This window comes from Antechinus flavipes, chromosome 3 (genome assembly GCF_016432865.1).
Source record: "Antechinus flavipes isolate AdamAnt ecotype Samford, QLD, Australia chromosome 3, AdamAnt_v2, whole genome shotgun sequence".
Lineage (NCBI taxonomy): Eukaryota > Metazoa > Chordata > Mammalia > Dasyuromorphia > Dasyuridae > Antechinus > Antechinus flavipes.
This window is the reverse complement of record NC_067400.1, coordinates 468,341,795-468,353,169: the sequence shown is the minus strand read 5'-3', so window position 1 is coordinate 468,353,169 and position 11,375 is coordinate 468,341,795. Positions and strand designations below refer to the sequence as shown.

At 39.8% G+C, this 11,375-nt stretch overlaps 1 protein-coding gene across 3 annotated transcripts; it reads right to left on the bottom strand.

Moving 5' to 3' along the window:
* Window positions 1–402: 402 nt before the first annotated feature.
* On the bottom strand, window positions 403–11,312 carry THYN1 (thymocyte nuclear protein 1). 3 transcript variants are annotated; one of them, XM_051986641.1, is made up of 8 exons: window positions 11,218–11,312; window positions 10,719–10,826; window positions 4,451–4,644; window positions 2,485–2,556; window positions 2,025–2,117; window positions 1,120–1,215; window positions 731–881; window positions 403–644 (listed from the first exon to the last, which is right to left on the bottom strand). In XM_051986641.1, the coding sequence occupies exons 2-8, from the start codon at window positions 10,762–10,764 to the stop codon at window positions 598–600; spliced, it is 699 nt and encodes a 232-aa protein (XP_051842601.1). In that variant the 5' UTR covers window positions 10,765–10,826; window positions 11,218–11,312; the 3' UTR covers window positions 403–597. The 3 variants fall into 3 exon arrangements, with proteins under 3 accessions (XP_051842601.1, XP_051842604.1, XP_051842602.1); XM_051986644.1 differs by having other exon boundaries at window positions 2,485–2,553; XM_051986642.1 differs by having other exon boundaries at window positions 11,125–11,223.
* Between the last annotated feature and the right edge of the window lie 63 nt (window positions 11,313–11,375).

Here is an 11,375-nt window from a genome sequence, read left to right as displayed (position 1 = left end):
CATGGAGTGTGAGATTCTGTGATCTATTCTGTCCCTTGTAAGCAGGGGCCCAGTTTTATCTTTGGTCATGAAAGCAGCAGCCTCCCAGTTCCTGCTAAACACCACTTAGTGCTTTAATAAAGCTGTCTCACCTGCATATGGCAGAGGGTTGGGGGAAGGGAGAAGAGGGGAGGAAAGCCTGGCTTTTCCCCATTATCAGTCTTCCATCATAAAGTAATGTTGACAGAATGCTTTGAGGGATCTAGATACCTACTGATAAAAACCTGCCAGTTGGAGCCTTCTTCCTCTATCCTGGCATGTGCAGATTGCCAGCTCTTTGTTTTTCAAAGGCCAAAAAGCTCTCCATGTCACAGGTGAGCACCAAGGTGGAATTTGCAGTTTGCCATTAAGAAACAAGCTAACTGACTGCATCCAATGCTTTATTACACTGATGTTTTAATTAAAAAAAAAAAAAAAAACTCAAACACATTCCAGATACATAGACACACCAACCCTAAAGAAAAGTAACTAGCAAATTCAAATCCCTCTCACCTCCTTGTCAGAGAGAGGCATGCCTTGCTTGAAGAAAACAGTTTTCCCTTTTCAAGAATTTCCTTTTTAACTTGGCTTCTTGTCCTCCAGGCTCAAGACAAAGTCAAATTCACCTACCAAAGAGGGAAAAGGGAAATGTGAGCTGTAGGTCAGGTAGTTTTGGCATGACTCTAAGAAGGTTGGTTGAGCTGGCTCTTACCTTGGGTCAGGGGTTGGACTGAGAGTCTCTGACGGGTGAAAAGAGCCATGTTTTCTAAAGGGCCACCATTGGCTTTATGGGCTTGGTGATGGACCTTGAGCTCAGCCAGAGGAATAAAACGTTTGGTCATTCGAATAAACTGGACATCCACCTAAAAGAGAAGGGTGCGAGGTGTAGCCCCTGGATTTACCCAGCCATCTGCGCACTGTCTTGAATGAGGCACTGCCAAGTACAGCTTATTCTTAGCTGGCAGGGCTCTGGGTCTCCTCTGCCCCCAAATCAAGGTTTCTAATATTTGTTTACTGTCTTTTATTATTAAAGGAGTCTTCACTAAGGCATTCCTTGTTCTTATACTTCCTTGGGACTAAGAAAAAGGATGAATCAATTACCACAGACCACTTGGGGTTGTCCTTCTTGCTAGATGAGTCATAATGAGGGCTACCTTTCTCAAACTGTGTGTGATCAGGGTAAGCCTCCTTCACAATCTGGGAAAAAAAAAAAAAAACATCCTATGATGTCTCATTATATTGAGTTCCTACTGATTTAGGCAGGGGTCATCTATGGCTAGTTTCCAAACACAAGGCTTGTTTTACCTTACTACCTAGCATAATCATTTTTTAAATTTATTTTTTTTGTTACATTTTAAGGTCTGAACCATCTCTCTATTTGACACAAAAATTATCTATACACACAAATACGTATAGACACATGTATATGCATAACACCTATACATATACTATATATAATCTGTGTGTATGTATATACGCACATATACATAGCCATACATATAATCATACTTCTATTTATCTTATTTTTCTTTAGGTGGATAACATCTTCCTTCATGGATGCTCTAGAATAACTTAGAGTATAATCTTCAACTATTCATCCTGTCTCTCAGGCAATGCTAACTAAGACCACTACTCTAGGTTAAAAATAGGATGAAGGTAATCAAATGTCATTCCTATAATATCTATGCCAGTAATCTCTCTGATTAGGACAGATAATAAAAATTCAGTTGACATTTAGCATTTTATCCTAAGTAGGCTGACAAAGCTTGATGGTGCCTGGAACCACAGAAGGGGACATCCAGTGGCTGGGATTGGGCCCTGCCCTCTGTCCTGACCTTGCCTGTCTTGCAGAAAGAGCCTGCAGGCTTCTTGTGGCAAATGAGGAAATAACACAGGCATGAGGTGGTTTCTTCTCCCACCTGGCTTCCCTTTTGCTCCAAGGCTACTTTGATGGGAGGAGGGGAACCGCTGTTTCCCTGACCCTCTGCCCCGAGACCCTGTCTAACCTTCATGAGACCGGCAATGCCTGGTTCCTTACAGTTGCTGTGATAGAAGAAGGCTTCCTCTCCCACTTTCATTGCTCGCAGGAAGTTCCGGGCCTGTGCCAGGACGGAGAACAAGCAATTTCCTTTTTAGAACATCCTAACACCTAGGAAACTTTCCCAGCAGAGTTAAAATTCCTATCCACAACAGGTGGATTTTTTGGCAGAATCTTCTATTCATACAACTAAAGGAAGAGAACTACTTCTCTGCTAAGAGGAATATGTATCCAAATTACACCTGAACCTTGGCCAGGAAATGGTTCTTTTGGGGTTTCATTCCACTGAGAATCTTGAGACTTCATTTGAAAATACCCTTATAATAGTGAGGAGCCAGGCCAAAAGGTTCCAGCTTTCTGGGGTTACCCAGCAAAAAAAAAAAACAAGCGTATTTTTCCCACGTGGATCCCAAACATCCTCTCCTTACCTGGTAGTTTCGAACACCATCCCAGCAAGCTGTCTGTTTAGGCTGTGCTTTGAGATCCTCAATCCCAAACTGCTTAATAATCAGAGAATGTTAAGAGTCGGATATCCAAGAAAGAAAGTCATTTATCAAAAAACTCTTGGTCCTTGCACCCATATCACATACATGAGAGATGTTTAGTAAACAAGGAACCCCTCTACTTCTTCCTAATCCCCAGGTACGCCTTCCCAGGTGGATTCTCTAGGATCCTGGAACCCCAGGGAAGGAAGCTCAATGTTCTACCTTTTTCTATGTATTTTTAGACTGGTAGGGGCACACAGAGCCCTGCAGCAGACTTCACTGTGGCATACTCTAGTGGCAATTTGGTTACCACTAGAGCCTTCAGAAGAATCACAAAGCCAACAGACTTTTCTTCTTCTCTCACTTAGCACACGGCCTATTTTTCCACATCTCTGAGCACATACTACCCTCCAGTTGCCTTCACTGTGCAAAGTAACTGTATGCTTTGGGGATGGATAGTGCCCAAATGTCCAATGTTCCAAAATAATTATAATTGTCATTTTATTATTTTTCCTAAAAACAGAATTATTCAAACTCATTACCCACTTGATTCACCTGATTTGACTTCAAAGGATTTATTCCTATTTCCAAAAATCAAATAAATCCTAAAAGGAAGATTTTCCATGTCTAAAGATATAATTAAAATATATTATAAGTTCTAGAAGCCAATTAAAAAGAGGCGGCCTCTAAATGTTCTGAATGATAGGAGCATCACTCTAATACATAGCCTCTCAAAAAGTGACAATTTTCAAGAAAAGCCCTAATGTGAATATGTAGCTCCTGCTATTTGGGCATAAGGCTCAATGTGCAAGCTTAGGGAAGGAATAAGATATGGTGGCAAGAGTTGTGATTCTGGAGTAGAGAGAACCTGGATTTAATACCACTGACTTAGTAGCTATGGGATCTTGGGGACATCATTTAACCCTCTATGAGTTTTCCTCCTTAGGGGGTTTGGTTAGATGGCCCTGAGGTCCTAGATTTCCTGATCCTTTTACACTTCCTATTTCCTTCTAGCTGCCTAGGGTTAGCAGGTGCCTACAAAGGACCCCAGAACCAGAGTCCAACCCAGCTCAGGATATCTAGAACAGCATATCTGATAACACAGAAACTTTTCACACATAAGACTATTAGTTTTTGGTCCCAACAGCAATTCCTCTTTCCCAGATTTCCTATCCCAGATAGAAATGGAAGGTAGGGATCCTGTAAACAGGTATAAAGGGAATTTAACATGATTTTCTATAGCTAAACTAGGTAGAATTAGAAGGGGGGAAGAGAAGGGGGTAGGAGGGTGACCTTGCTTCTGCCTAAGTTGCTCTGTAGATAGCCAATTATGCAGGTCAATAACATTCAACTCTAAAAGGCCTTGCTAACAGACAGGAACAGCAGCATATATAATTCAAAAAAATAAAATAATTGGGGTCATGTGTCTCACTTATTTGATATACAAATAAATATATTTATTTTCTAAAATATTACTAATTAAATTTTTCTCAGATTATTTTAAAAACTAGTTTGTGTTTCCTGAAAACAAACCTACTTGTGAAATAGGGAAATGCCTTGGAAGCATGTTGGAAGGCAGGGAAAACCAAACCAGGATTAAAATTTTATACTGGTCAGTCCAGCGAGTAACAGCAATGAGATGAAAAGTCTTGTTGAGCAACTAATCATGCCAACTTAGACTCTAAGACAGAGTTTTAAAGTTACAGAATGCTTTTGTCAGGAGAGCCCTGTGAGGCAATATTAGTATTATCTCCATTTTGCAGATGAGGAAAACGGAGCTTCAGTAGGTTGCTGATTCTGCTCATTTTCTACCCTTGCTTTTAGTGCTGCTGTTTGATCGATTCTCCACCCTCCTACCCCTCCTTAGGGTAAATGTTTAGCTTTCCTCTATAAGCTGTGATGCTTTTACCTTGACATCCACACCTTTCTCTATCCGGCTTTCTGGTTCTGATTTCATCAGCCAGTAACGACTTGGCTCATTTCCACAATTTTGAGCAGCCTGGGCCTTCTGTGTGGAGTCAGAGGTTCCTCCTTCTACCACCGGTTTGTCCAAGGTCTCTGTTTTCACAGCCTTTGTACGTTTGCCCGATGGCACCTCCGAGTCTGCAAGGAATAGGAGTATGCAAGGACTTCCCATGCCTGCTGCAGTTCTTTGTCTTTTTCACGATGTGCCCCTTCTCTGGAAATCCCTACTTTCTTTGCCAGATAATGCACATTCTTAAGGACCTAGCTGGCCCTCACCTTCTCCCCAATCCAAAAAAGGTATTCCTTCACTGATATATGGCAGAGAGCCAATTCCACAAACATTAGGGACCAACTATATGCAAAGCACTGGAGATACAGCGACACTACAACATGGCCCTAGTTTCAAGAAGAAATGTGCCATGAAGAAAATGAAGAGGAAAAGAGTTCCCTTTCAGATAGATGGATCAAGGAAGACTTCATTAGACTAAACCTTGCTCCACAAAGGAAGGATTTACAGATGAAAAGGAGGAGAAATCTAATCCAGGAGCAGAAACAGTAACAATGAGATCAAGATGAGGTAAGCAGGGCTGGAATTGTGGGGTGGGGCAACAGGAAGCTATTAATGAAATAAGGGTGATATGAGAGAAAGCTAGACTGGATCCGGATTATAGAAAGCCTTGAATGTCAAGATCAGAGTAAAACAAATCAATCAGGAAACACTTTTCATGAACCTGCTATGAGTCAGGTATTAGGGAATGGGGATAAAAATGAAACACTCCTTTCCCTGAGATAGCTGACATATAAGTTTGAAAAATATACACAAAATTTTTTTTTATTTATTTGCTGAGGCACCTGGGGTTAAGTGACTTGCCCAGGGTCACACATCAGGAAGCATTAAGCATCTGAGGCCAGATTTGAACTCAGGTCCTCCAGACTTCAGGGGTGCGCTATCCACTGCACCATCTAGCTACCCCAATATACACACACAAAAAAAATCCATGTGTCTCTATTCACTAGGCAAACAGGAAGAATTTTGAGTATAGGGATGATGATTCTAAGAGTATAACTAGAAGTTTTCTTAAATATTCTTACACATTGGACAGAGGAATAAACCAAAGGCAAGGAGACCAATATATATAGTCTGGGCATATGACTAGTTATGTGAGAGGGAGGACACAAAATGGATGAACCTTGGCAAATGACTAGATTTAAGTCATTTATAGGCTTGTTTTTTCCACTTCATTATCACTTGATTAACAGACTTATTACATCTTGAGATGACACAGAGATAAGAGACAAGTGCTATCACATCAGATGACAAAGTAAGTTTCTTAACAGGTGCAAATGATGGACATCCCCTAGTAAGAGGAAATGTACTAGATATAGAAATTCTTTCATTTGGGTTTTTAAAAATCCCACACGCAAGTACAAGTACAAACTTACCTAGAGAGCTGAGAGTACAGTGGTACAATCAGTAGAAATAAGTTATTAACTAAGAGAACCAGGTTTTAGAGAGAAAAAAGGTTTAGTTTTCAACATGCTGTTTTTGAGGTGCTAGAGGGTATTTAGGCAGAGATTTCCAAAAGGCCATGGGAAACATGTGCTTGAAACTCCAACAACCCTGTGTTGTTCAGTCGTGTTTGACTCCTTGTGACCCCATTTGGGGTTTTCCTGGCAGTTACTGGAGTGATTTGCACTTTCCTTCTCCAGTTCATTTTATATATGAAGAAACTGAGGCAAATAGGATTAAGAGACTTGCCTAGAATCACACAGCTAGTATCTGAGACAATATATTTGAACTCAGATTTTCCTGACTCGAGATCCAGAACTCTTTTATCTATTGCGCCACCTAGCTGCCACTAATAAATACTATTATTATCCTCCTTGTACAGACAGATAAAGCAGAGATTAAGTGAGTTGTCTGGAGGCACATGGCTAATAAAAGTTTGGATTTCAATTCAGCATTTCCTGACTACCACTGGCTGAAATAGAAAGATTTGAAGCATCTGCATAGAAAGGCTAAGTGAAGTCATGGGAATGAATGAGATCACCAAGGAAATGCATATCCAAAAAAAACCTTTTTTTAAAGACCAAAAATAAAACCAAAGAGAATATTCATGCTTAAGAGATAAAAATGGAATATTAATAGATGACTTTTATATATTACTTTAAAGATGTGCAATATGCTTTTATATCCACTATTTTATTTGATACTTACAACTCTGTGAGATAGGCATAGTAGGTAATATTATATAACAAACGAGGAAACTGAGGTCAAAGTTTAATGAGACCCACGGTCACATATACAGCCACAAAGGTCTTAGGAGTAGGATTCAAACTTCAGTTTTTCCTGACTCCAAGTCCAGCTATACATACTATCAGCAAATAACAATGAGAATTAACATTTATATAGCACTTACTATATGCCATTCACTGTGTTAATAAGAGTTTTAAAAATTAAATAACTTTGATCTTCATAAGAACCCTATGAGATGAGGTAAATGCTGTTATAATCTCCATTTTACAGAAGAAAACAAACAGGAGGGATTAAGTGAAACTCATGATCGTATATACAGTTAATAGGTAGTTAGACCACACTACCAATAAGTATTATTAATAATTATTGTTATAATTAACATTAAAATAGCACTTACTATGTGCCACATGTTTTACAAATATTATCTAGGAGGTAAGTGCTATTATCTCCATTTTACAGATGAGGAGATCTTGCCCAGGATCACACAGCTAGTAAGTATCTAAGGCAGGATTGGAAATTGGCTTTTCCTGACTCTAAACCTGAAAGAGAAGGAACAATCAGTGAAGTAGGAAGAGAATTATCACAGTACTGTGTCAAAAAAAACAAACAAAAAAAAAAAAAACCCAAAAACAAACTAAGGGGAACGAGCCAAGAAGAGGCTGTGTCAAACACTAAATTTATAAATGAAGAATAGCATGAAAAAAAGACTCATTTCTAAGTAATAAAAAGTTAAGAGATAATAGACGTTTGCCTCTTACTTACCAACTTTCTAACTTGTAGAGTTAGCAATACCTTGCAATTGACATTCTGGTCTATTTCAAGGTAAACAACATAAATGAAAATAAGGAACTCTTCTGTTTAAGTTGTACATATCTGTAGCTAGAGTACAAAACTGTCTCATGCCTCATAGAGTCCCTGGCACAAAGTCCGCGTTTAATAAATCCTTAACAATTGACTAATTGAGAAGCATTAGGAGGTAGCAGGTTCAAATGAAGGTTTTTTAGTTGACATCACACAACTGGATACTAAGTTACATGTTCTTTTATGGTGCCCTTTAATTTCTTCATGGGTACTGGTCTTTTTGCCTAACCAGAATATTAGCAGAGAACAAGAATAATCTGACTTTTGTGGACCCTCACAGCATTAGTCTATTACTAAACATATAAGATCTCAATAAGGACTTGTTGATTAAGTGATTAATGTTAGTGGACAGAGAAAGAGAAATGATGTGCAAAGGTTTAGGAATGGTGACAGGGCAGAATTATCAAGTATAAATCTCAGTTCCTGGAATGATTTAGAAACAAAGAATATGTAATATCTCAGTTTTTCATGCTAAGAGTGTGATAGAAAAAAAATCACCTTAAATGAGATAATGAATACAAACTTTTTCTGCAAGTTCTTAAAAAAGCTCAATCTAATGTTAGTTTCTATTATTAATATGTAAAAGTCTTTTCTATTTGATTTTGGAATGTGTTTTGCGATTTTTTTTTCCACTTGCAGATTTATTTTTCTGATTATAGTTTGTTCACAGGCATTGAGATATCTGTTTGGGAGTCAAAAGTTCAAGCTGTTTTTGATACATCTTAGCACTGTGACTCTAGGCAAACCAATTAATCTTTAGATGACCCCAAACAATTTTTTTTTTTTTTTTTTTTTGCTGAGGCAATTGGCGTTAAATGACTTGCCTAGAGTCACTCAGCTAGGAAGTGTTAAGTGTCTGAGGCTGAATTTGAACTCAAGTCTTCCTGCTTCTGGGCTAGTGCTATATCCACTGTGCTTGCTACCTAGCTGCCCCAACCCCAAACAACTCTTAAAGATTGTAAAGCAAAGTTGAAAACCTCTATCCCAGGAGGCATTTTCCAAATAGAGAATTTCTCCATGATGATGATGACATCATAAAACTGGAAACCAACATTTCCCTCCCCCCAAAAAAAAGTTTGCTTAAAATGATTAATGTAAAATTAAAAGTAGTATATAGATGCAATAGTATATTGCAATATACTATCCTGCTACTAAAAACTGGATCTCTCAAGTGGTCCTCTTTTTAGTCAAATTTAATTCCACCCAGCTGACCTATAGTTCCTCCTCCATATTTTCCTTTTGTCCAACATTTTCAATCTTTTACTCTCAAATTGTTTTTCTTCATTACCTGAAATATGCATTTCACTGTCAAACTCTCTTCACGAACTATTAAAAAGGACACAGTTCATATTCTTCAAGACCTAAAACTCTTGAAATCTGACTTCTGCCTCTACTACTCTATTTGCTGTTTTAGATCAATGATGACGTACCAATCAGCAAATCCAGCAATATTTTTTAGTCTTTGTTTTCCTGAATGTTTAGACCTTAGGACTTAACTTCTAGAGTTTTGTTTAGACCTTAAATTTGTCACTTTTCAACCTTGCACTTTCCTTTCATGTTTTTTACATTCTGTTCCTTTCAATGGACCTACCTGATGTTACTCACATGCAACTTCATATATCCCATTTCCTTGCCTTACTATTTGATGTTCCTCAGATCTAGAATGCTCTTCCTCCCTTACTCCCTCCAGCAGGCCTTTTTTGATCTTTCTCCCTCCTCTTGCTATTCCCATAACAATCACCTCTAAGGTTATCTTCCATCTATTCTGTATTCATTTTGGAGATTCTGATTTACATGTTTCTTGATTAAAACTTAAGCTCAATTGATGTCTGCTTTTGCCTTTTTTTTTTTTTTTTTAGCAGTGCCTAGCACACGGTTATTTTCTTCTTTCTTGAATCTCTCTCCTCTTGACTTCCATGATATTATTCTGGTTCTCCTTGACCTCTGATTGAACCCTTATCTCTACAGGCTTCTCTTCCATTCTGCCCCTTAATATAAATATTAATATAAATCAATTCAAAGTTCTATTCTTTTCTATCAAAACCTTTCCAATGCCAATTTCATACATAGCTTTTACCATGTTCCAAGTGCAATTCTCCGATTCCTTCTCTAACCCCAGACTTCTAAGTGCATCCTAGACATCTGCACTCAAATTTTAGATGCATTTTAAAGACAACATGCCCTAACCAAATTCGTCATCTTCCCCCAACAAATTTCTGTCCTTTGCCTACTTCTATGAATAGAAAAACCATTTTCTGAGTCTTGCCAAATTCAAAATCATAACCCCTTCTCTTGGCATTCATCAACTGCTGTGTCCTATTGGTTTTAGAATTGTAGAATTACCAAGCTGGAACATAGGCAATCCAGTCCACAATGTATAATGTCCTTGCTTCATTTATCTTTCTCCTTCAACAACTGCACACTGCCTTTCACATCTGTGTCCTATTTTCCAGCTCAACTGTAATTCAGGTACAATTAGCTTTTCACAAAGAACAAAGCACTATCTTTTCTGGCTTCTACGAGCTCTTATCTTTTCAGTGCATTCTGCAAAGATCCCCATTGCCCATTCCTTAGCTTGGTCCTCAAAGCTCCCCATGATTTTACACTGAAAATTTTCCCATAATCCACAGATAATCCATTTGTTTGTTGAGCCATTCCTCAATACATGCATGTTTTTTAATATGATACAAAAACTGTACAAATATTTTGGATATAGGTCTCCTTTTCCTTTCTCTGATGTCTTTTGTCTGGGTATATCCCTGATAATCTCTGGGTCAAAAACCATACAAGTGCTTTAGGGCGCCTTAGAGTTGCTTAATTTACATTTATCTAACTGTAAGATAGGAAACTTAGGAATTTCATAAAATTGTGGCTAACTTGGATTTCTCCCGCGGATAATGCCAGAATTATCTATATAAGAAAAAAAAGGGGGGGGGAGGGGGAGGCAATAATGATCATTACATTCTGTCCAAGGGCCATGAACAAAGGATGCCTTTTATATGTAACTCATTGAAAACCTGCTCTCCAGAACTCTCAAGGCCAGGCGCCTGGGACGCTGCCCAGGGCCATCCTGGACAGCTGGGATGCAGCTCACCTGGCTCGGGGGCATTCCGGCACGCTCTCTTCGCTTGCCTCGGCATAGCTCCTTAGCAGGGATCCAGAGAAATGGGGACTCGGGAGCCGATGAGGCAGCAGTCTGATCCTGAGAAATGTACAAGGGAAGGGGGAGGGGAGGAGGAACAGGGGAAGGGGCCACTTGTGGCGAAGAGGTCCAAAGGCATCCTACCAGTACGGGGCCAGCAGGAGGTAGAAGGGAAGTTTGAGGCAGCGTCCTCTGAGCTGTTTCTAGCATGGGAGTGGGGATGGGGCGAGGGGGGAGAGGGGCGAGCGGGGAAGAGGGGCGAGGGGGAGGTTGGGCGGTGGAAGAGGAAGCTCATTGTAAAGGACCTCTAAGAGCAAGGAAGCACAGCCATCACCACCATCCCACCCGAGAATGGTACCAGCTGGCTCAGCTTCAACTTTCACTGCTCTTCTGGCCCCGATTCAAGCACAGAGAACAACTCTCTGCAGTCTCCCAACTCCGACACTTTTACCTTCCGCAGAGCGCTCGCCGCCAACGCAGACTCCGGAGCACGCAAAGACCATGAGGCTACGCCTTGCGTCCCCTTTAAGGGCGTTCAGGGGGTTCGCCGGGAGCTGTGGTTTTCGCTTCGTGCCCGCGAGACTACAACTCCCAGAGTGCTGCGGAGCT